General features: G+C 45.0%; 1 protein-coding gene across 3 annotated transcripts in view; it reads left to right on the top strand.

Moving 5' to 3' along the window:
- The window catches only part of CHM (CHM Rab escort protein), a 262,693-nt gene that overhangs the window by 167,114 nt on the left and 70,163 nt on the right, over window positions 1-25,416 (top strand). For all 3 annotated transcript variants that reach the window (XM_082263122.1, XM_082263120.1, XM_082263121.1), the window contains exons 10-12: window positions 14,504-14,608; window positions 17,572-17,635; window positions 24,651-24,747. In XM_082263122.1, coding sequence (XP_082119248.1) covers window positions 14,504-14,608; window positions 17,572-17,635; window positions 24,651-24,747 — 266 coding nt within the window. The remainder of the gene's footprint in view (window positions 1-14,503; window positions 14,609-17,571; window positions 17,636-24,650; window positions 24,748-25,416) is intronic.

Here is a 25,416-nt window from a genome sequence, read left to right as displayed (position 1 = left end):
GAATATTCCCGTCCAAAAATCTATACGTGTATGGCTAGCATAAGACTACTGGTAAAAAAATCTTTATGTTGTGAGCGCTGACTGTCTGCTGGCCGTCTCTTTCCACAACTTCCTGGATTCCCAGCATGCTTTGCAGCTTCTCCGCTATTTCTAAGGACTACATACCCCATGGTATCTTGCCGATTCCTGTACTGACTCCGCCTCCTGAAACATGGTACCTTGCAGATTCCTGTACTGACTCCGCCTCCTGAAACATGGTACCTTGCCGATTCCTGTACTGACTCCGCCTCCTGAAAGATGGTACCTTGCCGATTCCTGTACTGACTCCGCCTCCTGATACACGGTACCTTGCCGATTCCTGTACTGACTCCGCCTCCTGAAACATGGTACCTTGCCGATTCCAGTACTGACTCCGCCTCCTGAAACACGGTACCTTGCTGATTCCTGTACTGACTCCGCCTCCTGAAAGATGGTACCTTGCAGATTCCTGTACTGACTCCGCCTCCTGAAACATGGTACCTTGCCGATTCCTGTACTGACTCCGCCTCCTGAAACATGGTACCTTGCCGATTCCTGTACTGACTCCGCCTCCTGAAACATGGTACCTTGCCGATTCCTGTACTGACTCCGCCTCCTGAAACATGGTACCTTGCCGATTCCTGTACTGACTCCGCCTCCTGAAACATGGTACCTTGCCGATTCCTGTACTGACTCCGCCTCCTGAAAGATGGTACCTTGCAGATTCCTGTACTGACTCCGCCTCCTGATACACGGTACCTTGCCGATTCCTGTACTGACTCCGCCTCCTGATACACGGTACTTTGCCAATTCCTGTACTGACTCCGCCTCCTGATACACGGTACCTTGCCGATTCCTGTACTGACTCCGCCTCCTTAAATTGTTCCATCGAAAACCTTGACCAAACTGTGCTGCAGCAGTGCCGGTTGAGGATTTGGCTGTATTGTTAGGAAGGGGAGAGCTAACTGCAGTGTGTGGGCTTGCATGTAGAGTCCTGGCCATGCTGTCTGGCAGGAGGGTCTGATCACTAGACTGGCTGAACAGAAGTTAAATCCTTTTGGCAGGTGTGGGCTGAACAGAACACACACAGAATTATTGGGGATAGGGGGGGACGTTCTTTATTAGAAGGTTCAGCAGACGCAGGATTTGTTGCTGCCATAAGCTGAGGTGAAGTGCACGGTGACACAGAAGCAGTGCGGGGGAGCCGGGGTTAGGTGCAGGGAGATGCAGGACAGCAGTTATAGTACAGCAAGGGACAATTAGCAGGAATGCTGGGCGGCAATAAGGTACAGCAAAAGGGGTAAGTCGAGAGTTTAGTGGTAGCCATAGGGTACAATCGGGGAAGGGCAGCTGAGCAGAATCACAGTGACAGCAATAGAGTGCAGCAGGAGCAGTCCTGCAGAATCACAGAGGCAGCAATACAGTGCAGCATGGACAATCCTGCAGGATCACAGCGGCAGCAGGAGCAATCCTGCAGAATCACAGAGCCAGCAATACAGTGCAGCATGGACAATCCAGCAGAATCACAGAGCCAGCAATATAGTGCAGCATGGACAATCCAGCAGAATCACAGAGTCAGCAATACAGTGCTGCAGGAGCAGTCCAGCAGAATCCCAGAGGCAGCAGGGACAATCCAGCAGAATCACAGAGGCACCAATACTGTGCAGTATTGACAATCCTGCAGGATCACAGAGGCAGCAATACAGTGCAGCCTGGACAATCCTGCAGAATCACAAAGGCAGCAATAGAGTGCAGCAGGAGCAGTCCAGCAGAATCACAGAGGCAGCAATACTGTGCAGTATTGACAATCCTGCAGAATCACAAAGGCAGCAATACAGTGCAGCAGGAGCAGTCCAGCAGAATCACAGAGGCAGCAATACCGTGCAGTATTGACAATCCTGCAGAATCACAGAGGCAGCAATACCGTGCAGTATTGACAATCCTGCAGAATCACAAAGGCAGCAATAGAGTGCAGCAGGAGCAGTCCAGCAGAATCACAGAGGCAGCAATAGAGTGCAGCAGGAGCAGTCCAGCAGAATCACAGAGGCAGCAATACAGTGCAGCAGGAGCAGTCCAGCAAAATCACAGAGGCAGCAATACAGTGCAGCAGGAGCAGTCCAGCAGAATCACAGAGGCAGCAATACAGTGCAGCAGGAGCAGTCCAGCAGAATCACAGAGGCAGCAATACAGTGCAGCAGGAGCAGTCCAGCAGAATCACAGAGGCAGCAATACAGTGCAGCAGGAGCAGTCCAGCAGAATCCCAGAGGAAGCAATACCGTGCAGCAGGAAGAAGATTTCTAATATGATAATCATATTCATTTTTCTACCTCATAGTAAGGGCATTTCTTTGTTCTTCTCCCTCTTCCAACGTAAAGGAACCTTTCATAAAAATTCACCTATGCAGCAATGGGTGTGGGATTTACGTTGTTTTTTCTCGGACTCCCAATGGTCACAGACACTACGTTACTCTTATAGTGTTACTCATTATGTAAACCATTGGGAATTAGCCCAAAAGAATGCCCCCGGTGGTATATCTAACCTCATACAGACTCACAAAATTTCCCCCCGCTAACTCTTTTTTTTCCCTTTTTTTTGGAAGCGATTTTGCATTGAAACCATCGGGACGCCATTTTATATTGAAGTCAATAGGACGCCTTTTTACATTGAAGTCAGTAAGACGCAGGATGCCATTATTGGCAGTTTTTTTGTTTGTTTTTTCAGCAAAACACAGCCCTATTTTCACCCGATAATTTAGGCATCCTGTATATCAGTGCATCCCTACATTTAATGATATAAATATCTCCAATATAATAACAATAATTATAATATAACAATCATATAAACATTTCTAACCATTTGTGGTGCACAGAAATGAAAATTCAGGATGCACTTCAACCGAAAAACACAAAAACCGAAATTTACACTTTTTCAAAAAAATTTAATTAATGTGGCTGGCGTTTTTGCATCAAAGTCAATTGGGACACAATTTTGCATTGAAATCAATAGGATATAACATGGCATTATCGGCACTTTTTTTTTCAGTCAGCAAAAGGTTCATAACATGTATAAATACATAAGGGGGGGATATGATCTCCATGTATAAATACATAAGGGGGGGATATGATCTCCATGTATAAATACATAAGGGGGGATATGATCACCATGTATAAATACATAAGGGGGGATATGATCTCCATGTATAAATACATAAGGGGGGATATGATCACCATGTATAAATACATAAGGAGGGATATGATCTCCATGTATAAAATACATAAGGGGGGATATGATCACCATGTATAAATACATAAGGGGGGATATGATCTCCATGTATAAATACATAAGGGGGGATATGATCTCCATGTATAAAATACATAAGGGGGATATGATCTCCGTGTATAAATACATAAGGGGGGATATGATCTCCATGTATAATACATAAGGGGGGATATGATCTCCATGTATAAATACATAAGGGGGGATATGATCACCATGTATAAATACATAAGGGGGGGGATATGATCTCCGTGTATAAATACATAAGGGGGGATATGATCTCCATGTATAAATACATAAGGGGGGGGGATATGATCTCCATGTATAAATACATAAGGGGGGGGGATATGATCTCCATGTATAAATACATAAGGGGGGATATGATCTCCATGTATAAATACATAAGGGGGGATATGATCTCCATGTATAAATACATAAGGTGGGATATGATCTCCATGTATAAATACATAAGGGGGGATATGATCTCCATGTATAAATACATAAGGGGGGATATGATCTCCGTGTATAAATACATAAGGGGGGATATGATCTCCATGTATAATACATAAGGGGGGATATGATCTCCATGTATAAATACATAAGGGGGGGGATATGATCTCCATGTATAAATACATAAGGGGGGGGATATGATCTCCATGTATAAATACATAAGGGGGGATATGATCTCTATGTATAAATACATAAGGGGGGATATGATCTCCATGTATAATACATAAGGGGGGATATGATCTCCATGTATAAATACATAAGGGGGGGGATATGATCTCCATGTATAAATACATAAGGGGGGATATGATCTCCATGTATAAATACATAAGGGGGGATATGATCTCTATGTATAAATACATAAGGGGGGATATGATCTCCATGTATAAATACATAAGGGGGGATATGATCTCCATGTATAAATACATAAGGGGGGATATGATCTCCATGTATAAATACATAAGGGGGGATATGATCTCCATGTATAAATACATAAGGGGGGATATGATCTCCATGTATAAATACATAAGGGGGGATATGATCTCCATGTATAATACATAAGGGGGGATATGATCTCCATGTATAAATACATAAGGGGGGGGATATGATCTCCATGTATAAATACATAAGGGGGGGGATATGATCTCCATGTATAAATACATAAGGGGGGATATAATCTCCATGTATAAATACATAAGGGGGGGATATGATCTCCATGTATAAATACATAAGGGGGGATATGATCTCCATGTATAAATACATAAGGGGGGATATGATCAACATATATAAATACATAAGGGGTCCATATAGTGAACTTGGGGTTGAGTTGTTCACTTTAAGGTCAACACAGAGGGCAAGGAGACGTTCTTTATGTCTAGAGGAAAAATGATTTAGTCTCTAAATACGGAAAGGTTTCTTCACAGTAAGAGCTGTGAAAATGTGGAATGGACTCCCTCCAGAAGAGGTTCTGGCCAGCTCACTAGATTGCTTTAAAAAAAGTCCTGGATTCTTTCCTAGGTGTACATAATATAAATGGGTACTAATATTTATATGTAAAGTTGATCCAGGGAATATCCGATTGCCTCTCAGGGGATCAGGAAGGAATTTTTTTCCCCTGCTGTAGCAAATTGGATCATGCTTTGCTGGGGTTTTTTTCACCTTCATCTGGATCAACTGCGGGTATAGGATTGTGTATATGGGATTGTATGGTTGGATTTTCATTAATTTTTTTTTTTTTTTTTATTGGTTGAGCCAGATGGACTTGTGTCTTTTTTCAACCTGACTGCCTATGTAATGTAACTCTATTTTTGTTTGATCATTTTTGGCGGCCGATCTATCTGTACATTCCTAAATATAATGATATAAATATTTCCCATATAATCAGATGAATGTTTCCAATATTTCTGAATGTTACAGCAGAAAAATAAAACTGTTTATCCGCTCGCCTGGCGTTCTCTAAGCACAGACCAATAAAGATCACGTCGATCATTCTCCATTTTTGATTTCCCTAAACAGAAACAATTACAGAACGCAGAGCGTCTCCTCTGTTACAGGATAGAGGAACGGGACGGCGTTTGACACACGGAAACATTAATGTGAAAATAATGTACAGACGGAGATTATTCCGTGTTTCGTTCGCCCTGAATGATGTTTGGTATCATTTGCTCGTTCTATAAAATACATTCTACCAAATAACTCTCCTAAAGGTCATCACCATTAATACGGAAGGGAAGGTAACTTGATTGCGTTCCATTGGGAATAGATGGGAATGGTGTGTGGGACTGATGGAAGAAGCTCATTTCTATGGAAATGCAAAGTAAAGTGACAGTTGTATGTGACATGCCTTGTCTAATGGCGCTTTCCTGAAATGTGACACCAGTTCTTGCGCTCTTGTTCTGTCTGTTGATTCACGTTTGACTATATGAGCCGTACTCCATACACTCAGATTGCCCAGAACTCTGCTCTACTAACTAGCAGGATGACATAACCAGTTGCCAACCGCCCACAGTGTATATCTCTTTGTGCCTGTGTTTGAATAAACAGTTCTTATTCTGTAAGTATCCAAAACTTGTACAAGTTGTTGGCTAGCTTTGTTTGGGGGCGGCTGGGAAAATCTGATATCTATGTTCACGACTGGGAGGAAGCCGTATACTAACGGAAGTCCACAAGCACAGTGTGGGTTGTGGTTTCGTTACATACAGTATCCCACAAAATTGAGTACACCCCTCACATTTTTTAAAATATTTTATTGTATCTTTTCATGTGACAACACTGAAGAAATGACACTTTGCTACAATGTAAAGTAGTGAGTGTACAGCTTGTATAACAGTGTAAATTTGCTGTCCCCTCAAAATAACTCAACACACAGCCATTAATGTCTAAACTGCTGGTAACAAAAGTGAGTACACCCCTAAGTGAAAATGTCCAAATTGGGCCCAAGGGGTCAATATTTTGTGTGGTCACCATTATTTTCCAGCACTGCCTTAACCCTCTTGGGTATGGAGTTCACCAGAGCTTCACAGGTTGCCACTGGAGCCCTCTTCCACTCCTCCATGATGACATCACTGAGCTGGTGGATGTTAGAGGCCTTGCGCTCCTCCACCTTCTGTTTGAGGATGACCCACAGATGCTCAATAGGGTTTAGGTCTGGAGACATGCTTGGCCAGTCCATCACCTTTACCCTCAGCTTCTTTAGCAAGGCAGTGGTCGTCTTGGAGGTGTATTTGGGGTCGATATCATGTTGGAATACTGCCCTGCGGTCCAGTCTCTGAAGGGAGGGGATCATGCTCTGCTTCAGTATGTCACAGTACATGTTGGCATTCATGGTTACCTCAATGAACTGTAGCTCCCCAGTGCCGGCAGCACTCATGCAGCCCCAGACCATGACACTCCCACCACCATGCTTGACTTTAGGCAAGACTCACTTGTCTTTGTACTCCTCACCTGGTTGCCGCCACACACGCTTGACACTATCTGACACCAAATAAATTTTTCTTGGTCTCATCAGACCACAGGACATGGTTCCAGTAATCCATGAGAGCACCCCTCTACCTCAACAGAGTACCCCATTCCTTGTTGCCTCCCCATTGTCAGCATTCCACCACCCCCACTCTCATCAACTCAACAGAGCATCCCTTTCCTCATAGCCCCCCATTCTCAGTAATCAACCACCTCCACTTCCATCAACCCAACAGAGCACCCCTTTCCTCGTAACACAATCCCCCCCCCCCCCCCATACTCAATATTCTAGTGGAGGTTCCTCTACCCCCATTCTCATCGCTCCAGCAGATCACCCCTTTCCTTGTAACCCCCCCCCCTTCCACATTGCTGCAAATTTAAAGACACTCTTAGCACTCCCTACCAAAGCCCCCACTCTCTGATGCTCCTCCCTACTGTCACTACCCCAACAGAGCCCCCCCCCCCCATTCTTAGTAATCAACCACGTCCACTTTCATCAACTCAATAGAACACCCCTTCTTACCACCCCCCCCCCCCATTCTCAGCACTCCTCTCGTCACCCCCAACAGGGCATCCCTTTCCTCATATGCCTCTCCATTTTTAGCACTCCACTAGCCGTTCAACCACCCCACTCTCATTGCTGCAGTAGAGCACCCCTTTTTTTGTACACCTCCTCCCAAACCCCCCTCCCCCCATTGCACTTTCACCAGTTTTCCTCATTGCAGCAAGTTTGAGGGCACTCCTACCAGAACCATCCCAACAGAGCACCCCTTTCCTCATAGTCCCCCCCCCCCCCCATTATTAGTAATCCACCATCTCCACTTCTATCAAGCCAACAGAGCACCCCTTTCCTCATAACACCCCCCCCCACCCCTACTCAATACTCCAGTGGAGGTTCCTCCACTCCCACTCTCATCACCCAACAGAGCACCTCTTTCCTTGTAAACCCCCCATTTTCAACACTCCACTAGCTAGCCGTTCCACCACCCCCGCTCTCATTACCCAACAGAGCACCTCTTTCCTTGTAAACCCCCCCATTTTCAACACTCCACTAGCTGTTACACCACCCCCACTCTCATCACCCAACAGAGCACCTCTTTCCTTATAACCCCCCCCCCCCCATTTTTAACACTCCACTAGCCGTTCCACCCCCCCCACTTCCCCACTCTCATCACCCAACAGTGCACCTCTTTCCTTGTAAACCCCCCCCCCCATATTTTCAACACTCCACTGGTGGTTCCATCACCTCCACTTTTATCAATGAAGAAGAGCACCCCTTTTTTGTGCACCCCCAATTCCACTTTCACCAGTTTGCCACATGGCAGCAAAATTTAATGCATTGGCAGGAATTTGAGAAGTGTCTTCCACTCCCCACCCCCATTCCCACTCTTAGCACTCTTCCTTTCTGCCAGAGCCCCTCACTCTCTGATGCCCCCCCCCCCCTCCCTCCCTTCCCCACTCTTACCACTCTACCAGACTACCCCATAGCACTCTGCTTCAGACTTCCCCTGCTCTTGCTTAATTTCTTGCCCTGCTATCACCACTCAGGAAGCAACCGCCACTCCAACCCCTCACTACCACTGTTCTTGCATCCCACCCCCTCCCCCCACTGTCACTACCACAGCTTCCAGCATACCAACCCCCTCATTCAGGAATGGGCACACTTTAGCTGGTACAATGATGTGTTTGAGAAGTAATGGTTTGACCCGATCGGAGCCTCGTGCAATTTAAATCTTTTGCCTGAAGACCTCATTGAAAGAGTTCCCTGATGTCAGCCCAGCACAGGCGGCCCGTGTCACGCCAAAGGCCGCGCTCTCCTCATTTGTGTGATTAACGTTGGCGTTTCGCATCATGTGTAAGTACACGGCTATTATCCAATTACGGCGCCAGTCACTTAGGAAGGATGAGGCCTCGCCGTGACCTCTGACACCTCCTGAACTGCGTATCGCTTAGCGTTGAAATCAGATGCCGTCTAATCGTGTCACATTAACTGGAGTGCGTCTGATGTCATCGCCGCACCGAACTTGATCTATATGTCTGCTGAGAGGGCCGAGCACCCCGCCGCATCTCCCAAATTAATCTTTTCATTTTATGTCAGTACAAAATGGCAGGGACGCGGCCCTCGCTGCCCGTGTCATGGCCGGCCAGGAATTATATCACTCCGCAATCAGCTGCAAGTTATTGTAACATATATTCTTTCCTTTGTCTTGTATGGACATCAAATCTCTTCTCGTTTCTTTATTTGCTTATACATTTATTTTTTATTTTATTATTTTTTTTACATTTGTAGAACATAAGTAATAAATTATTTTTATTACCACTTGTCTGTCAGCGCAGTTTTAAAAAAAAAAATTGCACACAATCTGCATTTTATTCCTTGAAAATTACCTTAAACCCCCAAACAGTTTATATATATATATATATAATATATATATATACAGTTGTGTTCAAAATTATTCAACCCCCACTGAAATTGATTGTTTTGGCCAGTTTGACATTGATTTTGATCATTCAGTCATCCTGCTTACAATGAAATCAAAGAGTCACGTGTAGGTCAGACAAATATAACATTTATAATGAAATAACCACAAATGTCTTTTCTGTGCTCACATCATTATCAGTTTTATTCAACCCCCAAGTGACATTCAATCTTAGTACTTAGTACAACATCCTTTTACAGTTATAACAGCTTTTAAACGTGAAGCATAGCTTGACACAAGTGTCTTGCAGCGATCTACGGGTATCTTCGCCCATTCCTCATGGGCAAAAGCCTCCAGTTCAGTCACATTCTTAGGCTTGTGCACTGCAACTGCTTTCTTTAAGTCCCACCAGAGGTTCTCAATCGGATTTAAGTCTGATGACTGTGATGGCCACTCCAAAATGTTCCAGCCTTTAATCTGCAACCATGCTCTAGTAGACTTGGAGGTATGCTTGGGATCATTGTCCTGTTGAAAGGTCCAACGTCTCCCAAGCCTCAGGTTTGTGACGGACTGCATCACATTGTCATCCAATATCTCCTGGTACTGAAGAGAATTCATGGTACCTTGCACACGCTGAAGCTTCCCTGTACCTGCAGAAGCAAAACAGCCCCAAAGCATGATTGACCCCCCGCCATGCTTCACAGTAGGTAAGGTGTTCTTTTCTTCATAGGCCTTGTTCTTCCTCCTCCAAACATAGCATTGATCCATGGGCCCAACAGTTCTAATTTTGTTTCATCAGTCCACAGAACACTATCCCAAAACTTCTGTGGTTTGTCCACATGACTTTTGGCATACTGCAGTCGACTCTTCTTATTCTTTGGAGACAGCAAGGGGGTGCGCCTGGGAGTTCTGGCATGGAGGCCTTCATTACGCAGTGTGCGCCGTATTGTCTGAGCAGAAACTTCAGTACCCACATCTGACAAATCTTTTCTCAGTTCCTCAGCAGTCACACGGGGACTTTTCTCCACTCTACGCTTCAGGTAGCGCACAGCAGTCGAAGTCAGCATCTTCTTTCTGCCACGACCAGGTAGCGTTTCAACAGTGCGCTTTGCCTTGAATTTGCGAATGATGCTGTCAGGGAATCAATACCCTGCGCAGGCGCACTGGCGCTGCCAACCGGCGAATGCCTATGCGCTTGCACGTACGAAGAGGCAACTTGAAAAGCTAGAGGTCACAATAGCTCAAGGCTACCTTGCAGTAGTTTGAGGCTACCTTGCAGTAGTTCGAGGCTACTTTGGAAAAGTCAGAGGCTACCTTGGAATAGTCAAAGGCTACCTTGGAATAATTAGAGGCTACCTCAGTATAGCTCGAGGCTACCAAATTGGCCTATTTAAACACAGCTGTCACTACAGGAAGTTGCTGTGTTATTTTCAGCTCTCCTGTTTCCTGTGCCTGTTTGTAGTCTGCTGTTCCTGTTTACCTGACCCGGCTTGTCTTTGGATTCTGATTACCTGCAGCTCGCCTTTGACCTTGGCTTGTCCTGACTATTCTCCTGCCTGATCCTGATCTGTTTATCCGCTACCGGCTATTGGTCCTGGACCTGATCCTGGCTCCACCAGGGAATCCGGGGGACCGCGACCTGGTGCTAGCAAGCAGCCAAATCCATCCCCACCATCTGGGGCCCCTGGTGAAAACCGGCTAACACTTAGACTCCGCGCCTCTGGTGAACCTGTGCCACGCCAGTTACCCGGTAAGCCACTCCTCTTACGTCAGGCTCTGCCACATTACCCTGTGACAGATGCTTCCTATGGTGTCTCTTGGTATGTTTAACATCTTTGCAATCTTCTTATAGCCATTGCCTTTCCTGTGAAGAGTAATCACCTCTTCTCTTGTCTTCCTGGACCATTCTCTTGACTTCACCATGTTTGTAACCACACCAGTAAATGTCTAGAAGGAGCTGAGTATCACAGTCATTTTAAAGCTGCCTAATTGGTGCTTATTAGGCTTTATTGCTGCTCCCTAACATCTACAGTTGTTTTCAATACCTGATTGAAAACACTTCAATGAACCTCTGTTCTTCAGAGTGGTAGTCTTTAAGGCGTTGAATAATTGTGTCAATGAAGAATTCACAAAATAAACATTTACTACTGTATTACAAAACCAATTGATGTCATTTTAGTTGCATATGGTTCTTTAAGAAGTCCTTGTAGGATTTCATTCTGAATACAATTACAAATGTACACTAAATTCCCTAAAACCCTTTACAGCATTGGGGGTTGAATAATTTTGAACACAACTGTGTATATATATATATATATTATATATATATACACAGTGCCTTGCGAACGTATTCGGCCCCCTTGAACTTTGCGACCTTTTGCCACATTTCAGGCTTCAAATATAAAGATATAAAACTGTAGTTTTTTTTGAAGAATCAACAAGTGGGACACAATCATGAAGTGGAACGAAATTTATTGGATACTTCAAACTTTTTAAACAAATAAAAAACTGAAAAATTGGGCGTGCAAAATTATTCAGCCCCCTTAAGTTAATACTTTCTAGCGCCACCTTTTGCTGCGATTACAGCTGTAAGTCGCTTGGGGTATGTCTCTATCAGTTTTGCACATAGAGAGAATGAAATTTTTGCCCATTCCTACTTGCAAAACAGCTCGAGCTCAGTGAGGTTGGATGGAGAGCGTTTGTGAACAGCAGTTTTCAGTTCTTTCCACAGATTCTCGATTGGATTCAGGTCTGGACTTTGACTTTGCCATTCTAACACCTGGATATGTTTATTTGTGAACCATTCCCTTGTAGATTTTGCTTTATGTTTTGGATCATTGTCTTGTTGGAAGACAAATCTCCGTCCCAGTCTCAGGTCTTTTGCAGACTCCATCAGGTTTTCTTCCAGAATGGTCCTGTATTTAGCTCCATCCATCCTCCCATCAATTTTAACCATCTTCCCTGTCCCTGCTGAAGAAAAGCAAGCCCAAAATATGATGCTGCCACCACCATGTTTGACAGTGGGGGATGGTGTGTTCAGGGTGATGAGCTGTGTTGCTTTTACGCCAAACATAACGTTTTGCATTGTTGCCAAAAAGTTTGATTTTGGTTTCATCTGAGCAGAGCTCCTTCTTCCACATGTTTGGTGTCTCCCAGGTGGCTTGCGGCAAACTTTAAACAACACTTTTTATGGATATCTTTAAGAAATGGCTTTCTTCTTGCCACTCTTCCATAAAGGGCAGATTTGTGCAGTATACGACTGATTGTTGTCCTATGGACAGAGTCTCCCCCCCTCAGCTGTAGATCTCTGCAGTTCATCCAGAGTGATCATGGGCCTCTTGGCTGCATCTCTGATCAGTCTTCTCCTTGTATGAGCTGAAAGTTTAGAGGGACGGCCAGGTCTTCGTAGATTTGCAGTGGTCTGATACTCCTTCCATTTCAATATTATCGCTTGCACAGTGCTCCTTGGGATGTTTAAAGCTTGGGAAATCTTTTTGTATCCAAATCCGGCTTTAAACTTCTCCACAACAGTATCTCGGACCTGCCTGGTGTGTTCCTTGTTCTTCATGATGCTCTCTGCGCTTTAAACGGACCTCTGAGACTATCACAGTGCAGGTGCATTTATACGGAGACTTGATTACACACAGGTGGATTCTATTTATCATCATTAGTCATTTAGGTCAACATTGGATCATTCAGAGATCCTCACTGAACTTCTGGAGAGAGTTTGCTGCACTGAAAGTAAAGGGGCTGAATAATTTTGCACGCCCAATTTTTCAGTGTTTTATTTGTTAACAAAGTTTGAAATATCCAATAAATTTCGTTCCACTTCATGATTGTGTCCCACTTGTTGTTGATTCTTCACAAAAAATTACAGTTTTATATCTTTATGTTTGAAGCCTGAAATGTGGCAAAAGGTCGCAAAGTTCAAGGGGGCCGAATACTTTCGCAAGGCACTGTGTATGTGTGTATATATATATATATATATATATATATATATATATATATATATATATATATATATATATATATATTTATATATATATATATTTTTTTTTTTTTTTTATATATATAATTATTATTATCATTATTTTTATGTTTTTTTTAGCTAAAAGTAGAGGCCTTGTAGAATAATATGGTGGTAGTTTTTTTTTTTCATATTACATGATATATATGCTGCGGTTTGTCACAAATTTTCAGGAAAAAATACACCAAATTGAATATTGGTTCAAGCTCACACAATATACATTGCATTTGGAAAGTACACGTGACACTTTATTAAGTTTTTATTTCACATTGGAGACACATATTTATTTGATTCATCTTTTTATCTTACATCGGAGACACATATTTATTTAATTTATCTCTATCATCGTTGAAAAACATATAGACCAATTAGCATATTCTGGCAGCGCCACAAACCTTTTTCTTATTCTTCACTTCTACTATATTTTTAGGAATATAGTGCATAGGTGGGCTGCAGCCAGTACCCAATAACATACCAAAGGCTAAAATAAATTATCCTAAGCGCGGATTCCTTATATTTCAGTTAATACATTAGCATTGGCCGGAATATTCATTTATCCTGGCTATTGGAATGCGATAACCTCTGGGTGCTGATGGCATGCAAATATGTGGCCTCCCGGCGGGTGGTCCTTGGCATAGAGTGGCTGCATATTCGTGTACCGCATTACAAACACAGATGTACCGAGAGTACGCGTCCTGCACAGTTACCGGCAGCAATCGGCGATCGGGAGCTTTCTGATCATGTGACCACTGTGACAGCCAATCACAGCGGTCATGTGATCAGAAACCCTGTCCCGCCTCCTGGCATTTGAAACCCCTTAAAAGGCCTGGAGGCGCCGGCACCAAGGGGTTAATGCTCAAACACGTCTAGCGTTTATGCATGTTTAGGCGCGTTCCACGTTTTTTCTGCTCTGCAGTTCCTTTCCTGAATGTGCCTTTGGTGCAGGGGGGGGGGGGGGAGGGTTCTGCCTGTAAACTCTTTTCCAATACACCTGTAAACCCCTATATCAGCGGTCTCCAACATACGGCCCTCCAGTTGTTCAGGAACTACAATTCCCATCATGCCTAGTCATATCTGTGAATGTCAGAGTTTTACAATGCCTCATGGGATGTGTAATTCATCAACAGCTGGAGGGCCGTAGTTTGGAGATCCCTGTGTATATGTTCATGGACACCTAGGCTTCCATAAAGGTACTTTTACAAGCAATATGGGGTTCCAATATGGGGGAGTCCAGCTTAGAGCTGAATGAGAGTTAAATGATGTTGGATATGTGATGTGCGGAACTTTCTCTCTACAGATGTACGGCCGTCATTGACAGCAGCGGGAATCGCATCAGCTGTAAATATGTCCTTGTAGAGGACAGCTACCTGACAGAGGAAACCTGCGCACAGGTACAGTACAGGTAAGAAGCCGGACCTCCTGGAGTGGGGGAAGGGTTACATTTTCTATCAATTTTTATGCTGTCTGTGCCTTCCTGTACCAAAGAGAACTGCACCGTCCACCGCCATTCCTTGTGAAGGAGAATCTCCCCCAATGGGGGTCACAGCCAAAAATCAAAACTTGGTGTTGACCCTTCCAACCCGATCCAAAATGTTAGAGAAAATCTTCCTAAAGCAGATCTTCACTGCATCTGAGCACCACAAACCGAAAATACGAATTCATTTTTATTATTCAAAGCAAACTCCCCCCATCCATCCATGTCTTCTTCCATCCATCCATCCATCTGTCCATCCATCCATGTCTTCTTCCATCCATCCATCTGTTCGTCCATCAATGTCTTCATCCATACATCCATCCATCCATCTGTCCGTCCATCCATGTCTTCATCCATACATCCATCCAACTGTCCATCCATCCATGTCTTCATCCATACATCCATCCATCTGTCCGCCGATCAATGTCCCAATGCTTTATTATGTTGAGAAATCACTGTGAATAACACACCAAATGATTCATACAGCATTTAATTCCTGGAATCCATCTACCCAGGGGCGTAACTACAGGGGTTGCAATTGCAACCGGGCCCCATGCTCTAGAGGGCCTGTGTGGCTCCCCTGTACACCTGGATAGGAGGGGCGACGGGGGCAGCATGTAGAGAAATCACTGTCCTCCTTTTTCCTCCTGTAGCTGCAGGAGGAAAATGGAGGAGATTGGTTCCTCTGTATGCTGCCCCCGCCACCCCTCCTATCCAGTTCACTTGTGTTCTGCTGTCTCTGGGCCCCTGTGTGCTCCCCACGCCCCATCCCCACTGTGCTCCCCCCGCCCCATCCCCACTGTGCTCCCTTCTCTCTCCTGCCGGCTGCTGCAGGGGATGTGTCACAATAAAGAACCAGGAAGGGGTCGGTAAATATGTGATTTACCAGCTCCTTCCTTTTCTGAATGGACAGAGTCATAGTCAGTCACAGTGACATTGTATTATTTTTTATCATTTTATTTTATTTTTTTTACAATTAAAATTTCCAAAAAATAAAAACTACTGACACCAGTGGGTAAACTTCCAGGATCACAAAGGTCACACTTGCGACCAGGCCCTGGCATTCCACCACCATGGGGAGGCGCCAAGATGGCAGGAAGGGGGGCCCACTGCAGAACTTGTGAAAGGGTCCTGCAAAGAGAGTAAAGGGCCCCAGGATCAGTGGGAAGAGCCCCAGGCTTGAAGGGAAGGGCTCCGCCCAGGGGTCCGGGGAGCCCTTCATGGTTTCTTGCATCGGGGCCCTGAAGGTTCTAGTTACGCCTCTGCATCTACCCTTAGCTCAAGCATGCAGGGAGGAGGGTGTGCTTAGTTGAGAAAAGCCCCTCCTCCCCTCCTGAAGACTCCTGGGATGTATGCATAGCTCCCAAATGTCACTGATTTTGAGGGACTGTCCCTGATTTGGAACAAAGTCCCTCTGTCCCTCTTTCCTCCCCATTTGTCCCTCATTTTGGTCTGATCTATAGAGTTGTTTATAAAATGCACTATTTATCTATCAGAAAGTGTTTCCCAGTGCTAAACCTTTCCTCCAATTTCTAAATTGCTGCATTTGTAAATTTCAATAGCCAATATAATGGACCAGTAGTGGTAAAAAAAAAAAAAAAGCACTAGTGGGTTTAACTACTCTTTTTTTTTTTTTTCTATAATACTCCTTTAAGGGGGGCGTGGCAGTGGGTGTGTCCTATGTCTACATAGGTTTGCTAATAGGTGTCCCTCGTTCCCATCTCAGAAAGTTGGGAGGTGTGATGTATGACATCATTCGCCTAGGCCAGAAACCAGGAAGTAACTGAAGAAGTGTAAAAAAAAATTAAAAGAAAGTTTAAAAAAATAAAAAAAAAAACGTTAAAACAAGTAAATATGATACACTTTTCTATCTATTTACTAATGATAGCAGCAGAAGGATTAAAAACAATTGTTTATTGGGAGAGTGAAGTTCCAAAGTAGTCCCTGCACTACATTGGTCAGACTTTGATGCGTTATAAGTAGCGATCGACCGATATCGGTTTTTCGTTCCCGATACCGATACTGATATTTTGGCCATTGCATATCGGTATCGGCGGATATTGGCCGATATTTTCGTACATTTAACTTGACAGGTACTATTGTGGAGGGGTCTGGGGGTCAAAAAGACCCCAAACCCCTCCTCTGCACTTAAAAGCATTAAAAAACGCCAAGTTTGGCTGTTTTGAATGCTGTCATTTTTTTTTAATCTGGTGCCGAGTACCCGGAAGTGACGTCATGACATCACTTCCGGATTTCTACATGGAGACCTGATCAGAGCCGAATGCGGCTTTGATCGGGTCTTCGGCGGCCGTGCAGGCTGGTTGCCCGGTGGGCCGCGGATGCCGGCGGGAGGGGGGGGGGACGTCCCCTCCTGCTCCTTGTAATGACAGCCGAGCGGCTTCTCAGCCCCATCGGTTGTCATTACAAGACAGCCGACCGTCGGCTATGGACGCCGGTACCGGGGTGATGCCTCCAGCTGCAGACATCACTCCGCTACAAGCACTTTCCAAAATATCGGCAATATCGGTAACCTCGGGCCGATTCCAATACATCGGGGAAAGTGCATATTGGCCCCCGATAGATCGGCTTTGCCGGTAATCGGTCGATCACTAGTTTTAAGGTCCATAGACCTCAAGATTACATTGGCATTGCTTCAAGTCCAGTCAAAATCATGCAACAATTAGGATGCAAAAGTGTGAAAGGGGCCTGAAGGAGAATAAAATCTTTCCTCATAGTGGCACTCCTCCTCCATGTCTATCTTATCAGTTTAGTTTCTCTTCTCTGCACTCCATTTAGTTTCCTGGAATCTTTTTTGTCAACTGGAGGCCAAACTAAACTGTAAAGTTTTACAGATTTTTTTTATTTATTTATTTTTTCTTTCTATTCTGCAGGCAAATATCTCGCGCTGTTCTCATCACTGATCGTTCCGTGCTAAGATCAGAGTCTGACCAAGAGGTAGGAAGGCCACATTTTTCTTGCATGATTTTTTTTTTATGTTCCCTATTACAGGTTTCATGCATGAAAACACATTCATAATACAGAGCTTCCTGTTCACTGGGGCTGCATGCTGAGATATTTTTAGATATTTCTGTTGCCCTGATGAAGGGGATGCAGATTCTTGAAATGTGTTGGTAGTTTTTTTTTTATTTTTATAAATTGTTTAACCACTTCATGACAAAGGTAAAACAAATCTTAATGCCTGAACCCAGCTTTGACATGTGTTAGTAAAACTGTACATATCACCACAACTACGGTGCCTTGCAAAAGTATTCAGCCCCCTTGAACTTTGCGACCTTTTGCCACATTTCAGGCTTCAAACATAAAGATATAAAACTGTAATTTTTTGTCAAGAATCAACAACAAGTGGGAAACAATCATGAAGTGGAAAGAAATTTATTGGATATTTCAAACTTTGTTAACAAATAAAAAACTGAAAAATTGGGCGTGCAAAATTATTCAGCCCCCTTAAGTTAATACTTTGTAGCGCCACCTTTTGCTGCGATTACAGCTGTAAGTCGCTTGGGGTATGTCTCTGTTACGGAACAGGGCACCCCTGAGCAGGTACCTCCGTTGACAGATGCTCCTAGTGCTTCCCGAGGGCTCCAAGCACTCCACCAGACACCGTAAGCACTTCAGACTCCACGAACCGCCGCAGCTTGGTTAGGGTCTTGGCATCTCCTACCCACCCTGGACCAACGACAAGGCTCCAGGTTCCTGTGGGTGAACCTCTCTTTCCCCAGAGAGTGCAGCAGAACAAGCTCTTACACAAGCTCTTACAAGAGCTTAGTGATTCTCTAAGGGAGTATGGAAGACCATAGCAATCCCTGCAGCAGATTCCCCCAATAACGAGACAAAGCTCCGTGTTGGGGTTAAAGCAGGAACAACATTTATTGGAAGAACACAGCACACTTTTATACAGAAATTGGAACATCCTTCCCCCAACAACCGCTTTCCCATTGGTCAATTGTAAAGTACTTGCAGTTCCCAATAAGGTCCTCTCCAGCCCATGCAAATGAGGGCTTGAAAATGAGTCAATAGTGATTGGTCAGATAGCTTTGACGAATGCAAGGAGACAGAAACCCCAGGGGGCAATCAATGTAAACTATAGTCAGACACAGAACAATGGTTCCCTAACGAGCCCTCAATACACATTACTCTGAGTGTCAATACCTCCCTTTGCAGACAACAGGTCAGGTCATTAGCACACCTGACAAAAGGTGAATGGGGAGCCACCTTAGACAGTCTGTCTCCTCAGAACTTCCTGGGATGACCATATTAGGAGTGGACTTCCTGTGCCTTACAGTTTACAGGAAGAAGGTTTAGCTTCCAAGATAGAGGCAAGACTCCATTATCCACATGGGGACCCAAATACAGTATTATGCTTTAAAATATATAAAGTTACTTTTTATACATTAAACATAGACATGTTACATATCCCCAGATAGCTCAGGTCTGAGTGCACATTATTAGGTGAATAGCACTCAGACCCCACGAATACAGTTTAATCGCCATGGAGCCAAAGTCTTTTAAAGCCTGGTCCATAGTCCAAAGGCAGCAGGCGGGCAACCAGGCTCCTCCAATGCAATGGGGCGAGATTGGTCTCGTCACAGTCTCTATCTGTTTTGCACATCGAGAGACTGAAATTTTTGCCCATTTCTCCATCCAATAAATTTCGTTCCACTTCATGATTGTGTCTCACTTGTTGATTCTTCACAAAAAAATACAGTTTTATATCTTTATAAATGATTGTGCTCTAATGCTTAGATAGAAGTTACTGGATACCTACATCCCAAATCACATAAGAGGATACCAACTTCCAAGAAGGATGTCGGAAAAGAAGTGGGATAAAGGGGACTTTTTCTGGTATCGTACTCAAAGATATATGAACATGTGTTTATAAAAGATTAACAAATTTTATTGAAATCTAAAATTTTAACATGCATAGTTCTCACAATTGACGTTACAAGACATATACACAAAAAGAGCTACATATAAATAACCAACATAGTTTTGGTGACATTACAGACTATTTTTGAACAATACGGTCCTCTTTACATAGTTTGTGGGGCTATTGGTGCCTCCATTTTTGATCCTTTGCCCGACATGTTTCGCTATATAAAGCTTCCTCAGGGGCGAGAGAATTCAATAGAGGTATCGTTATTGTCAATTTGTCTTGTCACTCAAAGGTTACATATAGGATATGGAGGAGGTGGGAATATGCAGGGATGGCAGGCTTTGATGACTTAGGTTTCACTTTTTCCTAATGTTGTGGTGAATATGTTTGTCCTCCCATCTTATTAGATATGTTACTCCATTGGGATAGAGGGCTGAATATAGACACATATAAACGCCCCAATCCGTTGGCAGAGGCTTACTCGCCTGTCGCCGATAATCCACCTCCTATTCAGTTCTGTTGGGCAACATCTCAATTAAGGTTCAGACCCTTCAGGAATTCGGGTGGACAATCAATTTAAAAAAAATCTGCTCTGACGCCATCCGTACAGGTCACTTATCTGTGGCTGACTCTCGACTCTGCTCTGGTAAGGGTCTTTCTTCCATTGAAAAAGCTTCAGAAGTTGCAAAGGACGATCAGGTTGCTGATGGAAACCGATCGGTCTTCTCTACGGACTTGCATGAGGGCCCTGGGTCTGATGGTATCGACCTTCGAGGTGGTCCCGTTTGCTCAGTCTCACTCGAGGCCTCTGCAAAAAGAGATTCTTGCAAAATGGAACAGGAACCCTCAGTTGTTGGACCAGAAGATTAGTTTGAGCAATCGCACGAGATTGGCTCTCTCCTGGTGGATCCATTCGCCAGCTTTGTGTCAGGGCAAGTCCTTTCTGTGGCTGTTCTGGGCGGTGGTCACCACGGACGCCAGCCTGTCGCACTGAGGCGGAGTGCTTGAGAAGCTCTGTGCCCAGGGGACTTGGTCGACAGAAGAGTCTTCCTTGCCGATCAATATTCTGGAGCTCAGAGCGATCAAGCTTTGCTCGTTCCACTGAACGAGTCGGCTACGCGAGTCTACGGTTCGGACGCAATCAGACAATGCCACGGCTGTGGCTTTCATTACTCATCAAGAGGGCACCAAGTGTGCCCTTGTGGCCACGGAGGTGGCCGAGATTCTGGTTTGGGTGGAAGCCAATGTCCTAGCTCTTTCCGTAGTCCACATTCCGGGTGTGGAGAATTGGCAAGTGGATTTGTCAGGTGCTGGATCAAGGGGAATGGTCCCTTCACCCAGAGGTATTTCATCTCCTGGTTGTCTGGTGGGGGACCCTGGAGGTGGATCTGTTTGCATCTCGCCTCAATGGAAAAGTTCACCGGTTTGTGGCCAGGTCTCGGGATCCTTTGGCCGACGCCACAGACACTTTGGTGGCTCCTTGGAGCCAGTATCGGCTGATTTATGCCTTCCCTCTGCTTGTACTCCTGCTGAGGTTTCTCCGCAGGGTGGCGGTGGAATTCTAGTAGTTCTGTTAGCACCAGACTTGCCTCGGCGGTCTTGGTACGCCGATCTGGTAAAAACGGTCATAGATTCTCCATGGAGGCTGCGGAAGGATCTGCTGCCTCAGGGACCGATCTTCCATCCTGCTTTACGGTTGCTGGCTTTAACGGTTTGGCTGTTGAAAGCAGGGTGTTGAGGGATAGAGTCCTTTCTGATTCTGTGATTCCTACTCTTTTGAAGGCTAGCAAATCAACGTCCAGGAAGATCTATCATCGTACATGGAAATCGTACATTTCATGGTGTGAATCGCTGCAGCTGCACCCTCACTTGTTTTCCATAGCTAGGGTTTTGGCCTTTTTAGAAAAAGGGGTTGAGCAGCGTTTGGCTTTGGGCACTATCAAGGGCCAAGTGTCTGCCTTGGCTGTTTACTTCCAACGTCCGTTGGCTACTAATAGCTTGATTCGCACCTTTATTCAGAGGGTGCATCATCTGGCTCCTCCGAGGAGATCCCCGTTGCCTCCGTGAGATCTCTATCTAGTTTTGTCTGTTCTTCAAAAGCCTCCTTTTGAGAATATTAGGGAGAGTTCTCTGCTTTCTTTGCCACAGAAGGTTGCCTTTCTGGTGGCTATTACTTTTGCTCGCAGTGTCTGAGTTAGCGGCGCTGTCCTGTCGTTTGCCTTATTTGGTGGTCCACAGAGATAAAGTGGTTCTCCGACCTAATCTGTCTTTCCTCCCTAAGGTGGTGTCGGATTTTCATCTCAATGAAGACATTGTGTTGCCTTCCTTATGTCCTAAGCCTAAGCATCCCAAGGAAATTGCCTTGCATTCTCTGGATGTGGTTCATTCGATAGGGGTATATCTGACGGTAACTGAGTCTTTTAGGGGATCGGACTCTCTCTTTGTGGTTACTGAAGGACCTCGAAAAGGTTTGGCTGCGTCTTTACAAAAAATAGCGCACACATGCAAAAGAAATGACTATCAAATATAAAGGCAATCAATAAATAAAAATGGGGATTTAGTCCCACCATATGGCCATATCGTGCTCAAGCCCACTACTACGTCAAAGTACCCCATTGTCAGTGGGTCCTACACTATCCATAAAAAGAAGGATGAATCCAGCCTCTCAAACCATTGGAGATGCTTACTCCTTACTGGGAGAGATGCGCAACTGCACTATAAGGGACTCCTCCTATATCTGCTAGCTAGTGGACTTGGCTGCATCTGCTGTGACCATATCTAGATGGATCAGGCAGATGGTTATTCAGGTTTATTCACTCAAGGATCAGGTTCCTCCTTTCCCTGTGAAGGCACATTCTACTAAGAGCGCGGAGTTCCTCTTGGGCATTTCGCCATCAGCCCTCAGTAGTGCAAGTTTGTAAAGCAGCGACTTGGTCATCTGTACACACCTTTACAAAATTCTACAAGGTTGATTTGTTGGCATCTTCGGATGCTTCCTTTGGCCACAAGGTTTTGCAGGCTGCTGTTTCATAAGAGAATTGTTTATTTCTCTTTAGGGTTTTTTTCTCCTGGGTGAGCTCCTGTTGTTCTTGGTTGAGCTTCATGTTACCCAGTGGGCTAAGTTTAGCCTTTGGAGTTTATGTTACTATCTGGTTGCGTTCTTCCCACCCCTCATGCCTACACTGCTTCGGGACGTCCCAATGGATAAGAAGTATGAAAGCTGCGTCTGTCAATGGACGATAGAGAAAACTGGATTTTTGTAAGAACTTACCGTAAAAAATCAATTTTCTCTGAAGTCCATTGACAGACGCAGCATCCGCCTCTCTGTTATGGGGATGGTTTTTGTATCTTCTTTACTGCTTACAACGAAACTGGTATGCTGGAGCAGAGGGTGTGGGGTTATGCCTGTGGGGACAGCCCCCTGGGCATGGAGTGGGGACAGCCCCCTGGGCATGGAGAATTACTTTTTTCCTGCCTAGAACTACTCCTGCAGGAGGCAGCAAAAGCCGATGGATAAGAAGTATGGAAGCTGCGTCTGTCAATGGACTTCAGAGAAACGTATTTTACGGTACATTCTTACAAAAATCAAGTTTTTCCGCAATTCGCCACTGCGTTATTTTAACAGACAATTACGCGGTCGTGCAACGCTGTACCCAAATAAAATTGATGTCTTTTGCCACACAAACAGAGCTTTCTTTTGGTGGTATTTGATCACCTGTGCGATTTTTATTTTTTTGCGCTATAAACAAAAAAAAAGCGACAATTTTGAAAAAAAAAAACAATATTTTTCACATTCTGCTATATGACATTCTCAAAAAAAAATGTAAAAATCAAAATTTTTTAACATTTTAGGCCAATTTGTTTTCTGCTACATACTTTTAGTAAAAAAAAATCGCAATAAGCGTATTTTGATTGGTTTGCTCAAAAGTTATCGCGTTTACTGACTACGAGAAAGATTTATGTCATTTTTATTGGGGGTTTTTTTTTTGTTTTTTTTACTAGTAATGGCGACGATCTGTGATTTTATGCGGGACTTCGACATTGCGGCGGACAGATCGGACTCCTAACTGACATTTTTGGGGAGACCAGTGACATTACTACAGTAATCCGTGCTAAAAATATGCACTGTTACTGTAATAATGACACTGGCAGGGAAGGAGTTAACATTATGTGTGATCAAGGGGTTAAATGTGAGTCTGGGGGAGTGATTGTAACTGTGGGGGGGCGTGGCTTCTTAAATGACCATAGAGACCTGTGATCCTTGGGATCACAGGGGCTCTATGATCATTCCAGGGAGAATAACGGTCAGATGTGTTTAAAACATCTGACCGTCCTTCTCTCTCAGCGGGGAACGATCGCGGGTGTCAGGCGGCAATCGGAGCCGTTTGCCCACTGCATCGGCTTCCCTGCTGATGAGCGGGATGGGAGCACGCCGCCGGCGCCGCGCGCTTGTTCCCTAGCCTCCCGAGAGCGAGTGCTGTACATGTACGACGATTCGCCTGGTAGCGACTGCCTTCCGCAGTATATCTGCGGTAGGCGTTCGTAAAGAGGTTAAAAAGAACCTGTCACCAAAAATCATCACATAGGGGACTGTTTGTCCCAGCACATCCCACAGACAATCAACTGAATTGAGATCTGCAGAATTTAGAGCCCAGGTCAACACCTCAAACTCCTTGTGTTCCTCAAACTATTCTTCAATTCATCAGACCAGGCAATCTTCTTCCATTGCTCTGTGGTCCAGTTCTGATGCTCACGTGGCCGCCCGTGACCCTGTCGCCGGTTTTCCTTCCTTAGACCACTTTTGGTCGGTCCTGACCACTGCAGACCCTGCAGATTTTGGTCCTTGTCAAAGTCCCTTCAAATCCTTACGCTTGACCATCTTCTCTGCTTTCAACACATCCAACTTCAGGGACAACACGTTCACTTGCTGCCTAATATATCCCACCCACTTTCAGATGCCATTATAATGAGATAATCAATTTCATTCCCTTTACTTGTCAGTGTTCATAATGTTATGGCTGATTGGTGTATATTATTCCTAAATTAGATTTCTTAAGAAATGTCTTTATCCTCCAGATATCTGTGCTGACCGTTCCCTCAGAAGATGGACATCAGAATGCCGTGTACATGACGGAGCTGAGCTCCTCCACAAACACATGTATAAAGAACACATGTAAGTACCTTAAACCTCTGATATCTACATCACATCTAAGGTGTAAATGAATATAGGTTTTCCTATGTGACTTGCTCCCAATACCAGGTTAATATTGATTTATTAAAATACCAGAGCCGAAGGATCACTGTAATAAATCTCCCTTTTCTTCCTCCTCCCGTGCCCTTTTCTCCCTCCCTTCTTTTCTTGTGCCCTTTCCTTCCTTCCTCCCTCCCTCCCTCCTCCCCTGTGCCCTTTTCTCCCTCCCTCCCTCCCTGTGCCCTTTCCTCCCTCCCTCACCCTGTGCCCTCCTCTCCTCATGCCCTTTCTCCCCCCCCCGTGCCCTTTCTCCCCCCCCCCCATCCCACCCTCCTAGTGTGCCCTTTCCTCCCTGCCCCCCCCTACCTTTTCCTCCCTCCCTCCCTCCCTCCCTCCTCCCCTGTGCCCTTTCCTTCCTCCCTCCCTCACCCTGTGCCCTCCTCTCCTCGTGCCTTTTCTCCCCCCCCCCTTCCCCCGTGCCCTTCCCCCCCCCATCCCTCCCTCCTAGTGTGCCCGTTCCTCCCTCACTCCTCCCCCCGTGCCCTTTCCTCCCTCGCTCCTCCCCTGTGCCCTTTCCTCCCTTGCTCCTCCTCCATTCCCTTTCCTCCCTCGCTCCTCCCCGTGCCCTTTCTTCCCTCCCTCCTCTCCCTC

This window comes from Pelophylax lessonae (genome assembly GCF_965119305.1).
Source record: "Pelophylax lessonae genome assembly, chromosome: 7".
NCBI lineage: Eukaryota > Metazoa > Chordata > Amphibia > Anura > Ranidae > Pelophylax > Pelophylax lessonae.
This window is presented reverse-complemented; position numbering and strand designations above follow the sequence as displayed.